General features: G+C 44.8%; 1 protein-coding gene across 1 annotated transcript; it reads left to right on the forward strand.

Annotated features, from left to right (window-relative positions):
• Positions 1-542: 542 nt before the first annotated feature.
• On the forward strand, positions 543-1,223 carry LOC308300736 (DNA-directed RNA polymerase III subunit RPC8-like; the record flags this gene model as incomplete). Its single annotated transcript, XM_080744630.1, has 1 exon — positions 543-1,223. One exon carries the CDS (start codon positions 543-545, stop codon positions 1,221-1,223), a length of 681 nt encoding a protein of 226 aa, XP_080600756.1.
• Positions 1,224-10,475: the final 9,252 nt, after the last annotated feature.

Below are 10,475 nucleotides of genomic sequence, written 5' to 3' on the forward strand. Positions count from 1 at the left end.
ACTCAGCAACGAAGATGCTCCGATTACACTGATTCTCAGGTAACATCTTCAGAAGGCCAGAAAGACCAGCATCAATCCATGGAAAGAGTGTGTCAGTGAACAGCGGTGGACAGTAACTAAGTATATTTACTCTTAAACCCATGAACAGTGGTGGACAGTTTTGCATGTCAGTAAACACATTATTTGCAACTTGCAAGGTGGTCCGCGTCTCGGCCCCTTGCCCCCCTGTGCCCTTGGGCCCGGTCTGATGTCATTCTGTAACAGCATGATCACATGTAGCTGCAATGGAAACTATTACCGGTATGTTATGGCTAAGTCATAGTGAACTCTATATATGGTTATGTTTGAGTCATGGTGACTCACACTGCCTATCAGGACATTGACATCAACCGTCCATATATATATGGACTGTATACACACAGTATAGGGATATATACAGTATAGGCGAATTATTGATTTGGCTGAATGTTGACATTTTATGTAGATAACATAAAAAAGGAACAACTGAAATGTGACCCAGTAGGACCAGCAGCATCATCATCATGTTCGTGCTTGTAGAAATGGTCGACACGGTGCGGATTCCTCCACAGGGTTTCCAACGACGACTCAACGACGCCATAGCGGAAGAGCTCAACGAGAAACTGTCCAACAGGGTGGTCCACAACGTTGGCCTCTGCGTCTGCTTGTACGACGTCACCAAACTGCACGACTCCTACATTTTTCCGGGCGACGACGGCGCCTCCCACACCAAAGTCCATTTCAGGTGCATCGTGTTTCGCCCTTTCCTCGACGAGATCCTGGTGGGAAAGGTGAAGCGCTGCGGTCCCGACGGGGTTCACGTGACCATGGGCTTCTTCGAAGACATCCTCGTCCCGCCGCACTTACTGCAGCAGCCGGCCAGTTTCGACGAGGCAAAGCAGGCGTGGCTGTGGTTGTACGAGACCGCCGGCAAGGGGGGGGCCGAGGCGGTCCACTTCTACCAAGTGGACCGGGGGGAGGAGATCCGCTTCCGGGTCGCGGACGAGATCTTCCGGGACACGTCGCCGACAGGCCCTGCTGCCGCCCCCGCCTATAAGACGGGCGCTCCAGCTCTGCCGGGACTGTCCGGCGGCGCTCCTCCTACGCCAGCGGAGGACGGCGGGCAGGAGAAAGAGGCGCCATACGTCCTCATAGGCTCCATCTGTGAGCCGGTACTGGGGCCGCTGTCATGGTGGAGCAGCTGACCAGAGGACACGGTGGTGGTTTGGGACCGCCTGGTTGGGTCATGGACCAGTTTTGGGGGTCATGAGTAAATGTAATGTATCCCCCCGTTTTATTTTTTTTGTTCTTTTTTTAAGCGGTGAAAGCCGTTTCCAAGGTGTGGCTTTGACTGTACCGTACATGTCCCCCCATCTGAATGGTCAATTTTGTCTGTCCCGTACATGTCCCGTGCATGTTTGGCCAATTGAGGATTGGTCAAGCTTCACATGCCAATTTGGCCCTCCAGAAAAAATCATTCACTCATTCAGAATTCATAAAAATATAGAACTAAAGCACATAGAAAGTATAGATCTAGAACACAGAATGTATATCTAGAACACAGATTACACATAGAATAAAAATGTACCACTTCACTTCGAACCGAGGTTTGATTTTTAATATTTTTTATTTATTCACCTTTCATCAATTAAAAACAACAATTCCAGGGGTGCCTGCTGGCCGGTCCAGGCACATACCACATAGGCATTGCCGATTCCCGATCCGGACGACCTTTGCCGCATGTCACTCCGTGTCTCTTCCCCCATTTCCTGTCAGTCTACTGTCCTATCCAGTAAAGGCATAAAAGCCCCAAAACACATCTTTAAAAACAATTCCAATATTTTCCAAAAGGTTTTCAGAAAAAAACAGTTCCAACGTGAATTTCCAGAGTAGTTACTAATACATGAGAGTGAGACTATGACGTGCTATTCCAACTGGCTTTATTCAACTTGTCATACAGGTCATTCTAGGTGCTGCTTCAGTCACACACAAAACCTCATAACTCTAGAAGTTTGGACATTTACAGTACAAGGTTTCTACCAGACAGTGATGTTACTGACCCAAAGTTGTGAGTTGCACCACCAGAGGGGAGCAAAGTTCCATGAAAAGAAAAAAAGAAACCTTAGCTACATCACATCTAGATTCTTATAGCTCAGTGATTCTTAATTTCAAGGACCCCCCATGACTCTGAGGGTGTACAGATGGAACCAAATGGACCCTTACCGTTCCATTGGTTCCATTTGTACACTCTCAGAGTTACAACCCCATAAGGGTTTAAGGGTCCATTTCTCTCAGAAAGGATCTCTGGATCTCACATTGAGAACCACTGTTTTTTAGCTGAATCTGCAACCCAGACATAATCATGTTCAGAACCCAGATGAGTGACATTTGCAATCAACCAATAGCGGACAAGGATCAGAGGCAGGGAGCGTGAAGGGGAGAATTAGACACAAGGTGAACGTGCAGGGCAAAATACTTTACAGATAATAAATAAATACACACATAATGTCGGTCCAGATGAGCAGATTCCACTAAGTGCAGAGCTGGCAAGTGCACACTTAGATATAAAAGGGCGCTTAAGCCCCTGTCCTTTTACCCGTCTGTAAAAAGTGCCCTCTCCAGACCATGAATGCAAGACATGCAAATGCCCTCTTTCCATGCCATACCTGAAGGCAGCATTCAATAGCATTTGCCTTGTCCAAACTCTCCTGAACTTGAATGCAGCGTCTTGCACTCTCCAGACCATGAATGCAGTTTTCACCATGGTGAAAGAAAATGCAAATGCCCTCTTTCCATGCCATACCTGAAGGCAGCATTCAAGAGTCCAAACTCTCCTGCAACTTCAGCATCTTATGTTGAAAGAATTGCCCTCTGTATGTGTTGAAATCCATGCTGTTACGCCACATCTCCAGTATTCACTTGATTATGCTTTAGTTCAGTGTGGTATCAAGTACTGAAAATAGCCGACCTCCATGAAGCTCACAGCGCGTCGCAGTGAGCTTCATGGAGGTCTGCTATTTTCGATATTTCCACCAAAAGGCCCTTTTAGGACTTTCAGCCACTGCCTCTCTAACATTCTCTGCACGTCCCTGCCATGGTTTTCACTGTGTGGAGGCCAGGGTTGTCAAGGCTGGACCAGCATACCAAAGGAAGGGCAGGCTCTGGCAAGTCCTCAGGCTGGACAGACCCAACACAAACACGTGATGCTGAGACTAGTGGTGGAAGAAATACTTAGATTTCTCATGTTTTTTTTCTCTTGAACTTAAAGGACGACTTCAACCATTTTGAACCTTATCTTCACTGATACAAATGAAGATAATGCTCAATATAAAATGTTGCCATGCTTTTCTACTCGCTCTCTGTGTCTCATATAGGGGCTGCGGACACTTGCGGTCACTTCTTTTGTGAGGTTGTAGACCTACTTTTTTCGTCCAATGTTCCCCTCAGAATAGGGACGCTTGGGTTCAAGTGGTTAAAGGAGTAGTTCACCCCCAAAATGAAAATGTTTCTATCGATTACTCATGCCATGCTAACGCATTCCTAAGACATTTCAATAAATGCATCCCCATTGATTCTGGATGGGATCCGTAATCAATGGGGGCAAAGTTAATTTTTTTGTCTTAGGAATGCAGCAAATACAAAAAATAGTATTGAACCCAAGTCTCCAGTCCATGGCATGAGCAATCAATAGAAAAGAAAGTCATTTTGGGGCTGAACTACTCCTTTAAAATAAACAAACAAACAAACAAACAAACAAACAAACAAACAAATGAATTAATTAATCGTTTCACACAAAGATTAGGCGGCCTCCTGTAGTAACTCTGAGGACCCACTGTCTAATAGGGTGCCGGACCCCCTGTTGAACCCCCTGATATGTAGGGTATATGGGGTTAAGAAAATGGGTGACGGGTTCGATAGATCATGTGTCTTATAGCAACTGTGAGAAACTGTCCTGGAGCTGCAGTTCAACTCAAACGACCAGCTCTGTTGAGAGAGTCTGCGGAACATTCCTTACTTAGTATCAAACAGGTGCTCATAACCGCTACCATCTGTGTGTGTGTGTGTGTGTGTGTGTGTGTGTGTGTGTGTGTGTGTGTGTGTGTGTGTGCGTGCGTGCGTGCGTGCTGGTTTTCTATGAGGATGCCGGCCAGGGGTGATTTGGATTATTATTACACAATATGCATTAATCACTTCAGCCAGATATGCACTTCGGCTATTTAAGAAATAGCAGATATGCAAGCTCTCAACACGTTGTGACACGGCACATTGTGAGCTTGTAGATCTGCCATTTCCAAAGGACTTTTACACATCTTAAAAAAACTTGTGAAATAGGACATTCTACTTCATGGGTACTTTTACTTTTGGTACTTTAAGTACATTTTGATTCCAATACTTTTGTTCTTTGTACTCAAGTACATTTTGAATTGCTGTATTGGTTTTACTTTAAGTATAACACATCCGAGTACAGTACTTATTTTATGAAGAACAGACTAGTTGTCAGAGTGAAAATGAAAGTTCTTCTTTCCCAGCTCCATGGCGTGTTGTCTCGCCCCCCTCCTCTCTGCTCTCACTTGGAGGAATACCAATCTGGCTAGCCATCGTCAAGGAAAAGTTTGGTCGCTCTTTTCACTTGAGCAATGCAGAAAGTCTGTAATCGAGAGACTAGAGGAATACAGACAGACAGTCTGCTCTAAGCTCCTTGCACTCACAGGCATCAGTTCAGAAAGAAAGTAGGGGGAGAGTTACCACTTAACAAGTTACCACTAAAGGCTTTAAAGCCCCATTTCCTATTACCAGTAAGACGCCCTAAGGGTGAGAAGCGACCTCACTGTTAAACAACAGAGACTGACACGATATGTCCATATATGGGCATTCAAATTTACAATTCAGACATTTAGCAGACGCTCTTTTTTTAAGATTTGTTTTGGGGCTTTTATGCCTTTATTGGATAGGACAAGCCCATGCCCAGGAACAAGCGCAAGATCAAGAGGATGGAGAAACTGGTGGCGGAAAAACGTTTGTCCCAGATGAAGGTGGATGATCGACGTGATGCTCCGAAAAAACAGGGATGCTGACAGAGCCCTCACTAAAAAACCTTGAATAGATGTAATGGTGGAGACATGTGGGTCCATCCGACTCCCACTCCTGGCAGCCAGATGGGAATTCCAGGAATTTGCCAGCCATGTGTTTGGTTTTCTGTGAATATAGAGGGGACCTGATGATCTGTCTTGTGATGTTTTGTGATATGGTTTTGTGTTGTTTTTTGGGTTGAACAGACTTGTGAAGACAAATGTCCCTTCAGGGACAATAAAGATTATTATATTATAGGTTAAAAGCAACATCAACTGACCCAAAGTGCTTTCCAATCAAGAATGACCAGAAACAACTAGGCCTGCACAATGATTATAAACGCCTGAGCACAATTATTTGAGATCTTTGATTGATTGATTGATTGAAGACTTTATTAGAAGTTTGCATAGGAAAAGGTACAGTTTCATGACGGTACAGTGCACTGGTACAAGGTCTACTAAAAGGAGATCCATGAAAAGACTAAGCTTATTTCCACTGGAAACCATTGAAGTATCTCATATAACATTGAATGACAGACAAATAGAACACAGTACTATGCAGTAGATATGTAAAGAAAAACAAAAAAGAAAACAGTAAGTCTAAACAAACAGTATATACAAAGAAGGGGCAGGGGAGGGTAGGGTTGGGCTAGGTTAGTTTTTTTACCAGTTGCGAACGGCTGCTGCCTGTAAGTGGTTTTTCAGGGCAATTTTAAAGGAGGCTAGTGATCCACACTCCTTTATGACCTTCGGTAAGGCTTTCCACATTTTGGTATAGCAGAAAAAAGAGTTTGACCCTTTGTTGGTTTTGACTCTGGGTTGAAAGTGATCTGTGGCGCTGCCTCTGGTGTTGTAATTATGGACATCCTTAATGTTTATAAAGTATTTTGACAGGTACTTGGGTATCATAGTGGTGTAGTGTATCTTGTACTACACCAGGCCCATTGCAAGTTGCTGTACTCTGTCATCTACTCTGAGCCACCCCACTCTTAACTGGTGAGTAGCGGTGAGGTGAGTCTGATAATTTCTGATCAATTATTTTTACATTATCGTCATAATTGTTTCCAGGAAGAAAATAAAATAAAAATCATTTTCAGACATTTTCAAAACAAACTGTGGCAATAGCAGATCTATGAGCTCACATGCATGTAGATCTGCTATTGTGAATTGCTGTATTGATACCAAAAACACAATGAAACCGTTCCTCGCAATTATTTCTATGATAATTCATCGTCAAATAACATTTAATGATCGTGACAGACATCCTTATCAACAACATGATCATCATACTGTAGATAAAAACAAGTTTAAAAACAAGTATCTCAGACATACAGGGCAGGAATTTCAGGGAGGCCATGAAGGCCATGGCCGTCGTTGCCCCTTAGTTTGGCCTTGTACCCCTTCAAAAAATGGCATGCCTTGAGGCCACAGTGGCCTTAATACCCCATCCCAGCTGACTGTACTACTGTCTCCTGTTTCTTGTCAATATGTCTCTTTTGTACTGTAGACACCAGTGTCTTTTTGAGTCCCCATTTTTAAACCAATCCAGTATATTTGATTTGTGCAGGGCTGAGCATCATATTATAAATACACATTTATTTATGTCACAGTAGATAACAAAAAAAATCTCATCTGGGTTTCGGTCTCGCAATATCATACCCCTCACTTGGGTGACCCAGCCAGGATTGATCAAGTCAAGTCCCAACTTACATCCCAGTAGCTACCCACGATCAGTCCCACTAGGGAAAGACAGGACCATTCACTCCACCGCTCCGGAACTACTCTGCCGAGACTGGGAGAGGAAATCTGGCGCATGGAGGGACTAGGCTTTGTGGATTGACTCCTGTCCGGGCACCTCCTACGTCTCAACAGGCCCAGGACCTGTGCGTTGCACCAGACTCCAGCCCCAGACATTTCACTCAGGAATGGTGGATTCTTTTTTTTCTTTTATAATTTTTATCCCACGATTTTGCAACCCATTTTCACTCAGTGCCAATTGCCTATGTAATCCTGGGCTCTGCTCTCCCTCTGCCGCGCCTGGGGAGACAACGGACTGACCTCATGCTTCCTTCAATGCATGAGTAGTCCAAGTTGTTTCTTTTCACCTAACAGGGGGGATTTCCCCGGGATGGACGTAGCGCTGGAAGGAACACGTTATTCCAACCAGTTCCTTTCCCCTCCATCAAGCGCCCCGGCTGGCCAGGGGGAGGCATTATTGAGACCAGGATTACTGCATGTTTTTGTGAGGGTATCAACCCTAGGAGACATGGGGACAACATGCAAACTCCACACAGAAAGGCCCTATCACCCACCACACCTAGGGTGTGGGCACTGATGACGCGGAGGGAGAAACACACCCCCAGCACCCACAGCGTCCCCCGGCGGGAATCGAACCCAGGACCTTCTAGCTGTGAGGCGAAGCGCTAACCACTGCGGTGGATTCTTGAGCCGCAATGGTACTGCAGGCTCCACCTCGCCCAACGGTGGTGCTGCAGGCTCCGCTTGCAGCTTGAATGGCCCTCCTAAAGGCCTAACCGTGGGTTTGTGACACAGGCTGGGGCGCTAACCCAACCTGCTCCCGGGTGCAGTCTACATTCTGGCTGTCACCCGTCTCTCCGGTGGTCACCAGACTATTCCTGGTTGTCACGTAGTCTATTCCTATGAGTCACTATAAATAGAATAACTTCGCATGGATGCACCTGGGACGTATCCTCAGTGATGTAGCCCAAGCTCATCTGGGTTTTCGTAGATATTCTACTATTAAATGTAACCCTTAAATCCAATTAATTATTTCAATGGAATACAATCTTGTTTTATTTGATGCCCTGCCCTGGCATTTGGCCTTTGTGCCCCCAAAAAATGGACTACCCCAAAGGCCAAGTGGCTTTGCCCCTAAAAATGATGAAATTCCATGCCTGATCTCAACTGATACTGTAGAAACAAAGTAAAAACAATCAGGGAAATAGAACTAAAAGCAAGGGAGAAGATGTGGGTCTTTAGATTTCATTTTACAGATTCTAGAGCAGGACATAATGTAGTTTAAGAGACTATTCCAAAGATTGGGGCAGCAACAGAGAAAGCCAGCGGTCAGCTTTGGTTTATAGACGTGTTGGATTGGAGCTTAGCTCCTCTTCCGGGAGCACCGCCAAAAAAATAAAACGGAACCAGCAACACATGCTGTACAGTACGAGTCATTTAATGTTCTTATGCATGACAGGTTTGTGACAAACAATGAAACAGTAAGCCTGATAATGATCATTCATTGATGCATATGAACACGTAAGGTCACAATAATGGTATCGCAGAGAATTAAGTTTATCGTGAAATTATCCTCCGTCATGCATTGGGATCAATTCACCTTTTATTTGGCGAGCTGCACATCCGGTACCCTCTATGGTAAAATAGACCTGGAAATAACGTAATTGATACAGTCTTTATTTATTATTTTTTTTACTCTCTAACAAATCCCTTTGTCAAAAAATTGCCAAATTTACAAGCTCACAGCTTGTAGATCTGCTATTTTTTGGCCAAATGTTCCGCCCCAGGATAATGGGTGTTGGGGATATTTCGATTATCGCGATAATATCGTAAATCCCAATTTATTTTTTCGCGATAATCGTGACATGACATTCATATCGTCCCATCCCTATTCACAACATAGTCTGCTCTGTAGCACAGGGGAACGTGAAAGTCTTACGCATGTGATTTCACAGGCCGCATACATACATTTAAGGCACATGCTTTAGGCTTTACCTGGGGGGAGGCGGGGGGGTAAAGCAGCATCCAATTAATTCACTATGGAAGTCACATGTTTTGAAGAGGCAAGCTTGCTCTGTGGCTTAAGGACAGACTTAAGACAAGCTTAGAGCAAGCTCGCCTCTTCAAAACATGTGACTTCTTTAGGATACGAATTGGATGCTGTTTTACCCCCCCGTCTCCCCCCAGGTCATGGACGGATTAACCCCCGCGAGGGACCCTGGCCTATCATTTTTTTAGGGCCCCCTCACCCTCCACCATAACCCCCCCTCCCTCCAAACGCGTACTAACCTGTAGACAACAGAGGAGGGGCCCACACATTTGATTTTTAATTAACATATACATTTAATTTTAGTACATTTCAATGACCATGCGGCCCAGTTCCCCCAAGGGCCCCTGAGAGCCAAGGGCCCCTGGCAATGGCCCCATCGGCCCAATGGTTAATACAGCCCTGCCCCAGGTAAAGCATAAAGCATGTGCCTCAAATGTGTGTACATGGCCATAGTAAACAGCAAAACCAGAAATATTAGTTAATCTACCTAACCCAGTGTTTCTCAACCTTTTTTCTGCACGGGCACACTTTTCATGTCCCAAGAATCCAACGCCCAACGCCTCGCACCGCGAGGCGTTGTGTGCTTGTAGATCGGCTGTTTTCACTAGTTTAAATCATTTTTTAAATGGTAAATACAATACTGGCTTTCAAGCAGTTTCAAGGGGCACCCTAACCCTAACCCTTCTCAGGGGCACACCAAAGGTCCCCAGGCACAGTGGTTGAGAAACACTGACCTAACCAACCACTCCCACCCTGGAGTCCCTATTCTGGACACGCCGTTATAGGTGAACCTTTTTACACAATTGTTTTCTTATGCGTGATGAGCTTGTAGATCTTCTATTTCCGCCATTCATCCTGTGACAGAGTGCAATACATAGGGCTGAGGTGCTTAATAGGTACCGTAACAAAGTATAGCACTAAACCTGTTTAGGACGGGAACCCCTATTTGTAACTATACTTGTCAAGAAGGGAACCCCCTTTGCTATGTATAGCAACTTTCTTTCTTTTTACGTTTTTCAGAAAATCTACGTCAGGATTTAGAAGGCGTTTTTAGAATCGGCCTCAGCCCTAAATGGGTTAATCCCTACAACGATGCCCTCCCTCTAAGGATGCTCTAATACAATGGTCTTCCACAGGGGGTTCGGGACCCCTAGGGGGTCCTCAGAGTTACTATAGAGGGTCCTCCAAATTGTTGTGTGATAGATTTTTTCCCTTCTTTTTTATATTAATCACTTGAACCCTAGTGTCCTTACTCTGAGAACTTTAGCCAAAAATAGCAGATCTACAAGCTCACACCGCCTCGCAGCTTGTAGATCTGCTATTTTTGGCAAAGAGCTTTGATTGTAGAGGGGGAAAAGACGACTAATTACAGAGTGAAAGGTCAAGTTTGTGAAGTATTGACAGTTCAAGTGGTTAAATATCTGAAAACACAAATTGACATGAATCCAAAATACACCGATGATTGTGCTGTCACACCATGAAACTATATGGAATCTATGAAAAGGTTGTGGCAGTCCCTGCTTCATCTCTCTCTCGGTCGTCCTCATCTCTCTCTCAACTAAGGGGTCCTTGGCCTGAAA

The sequence above is a fragment of the Nannobrachium achirus genome (assembly GCF_963921795.1).
Source record: "Nannobrachium achirus genome assembly, chromosome: 16".
Lineage (NCBI taxonomy): Eukaryota > Metazoa > Chordata > Actinopteri > Myctophiformes > Myctophidae > Nannobrachium > Nannobrachium achirus.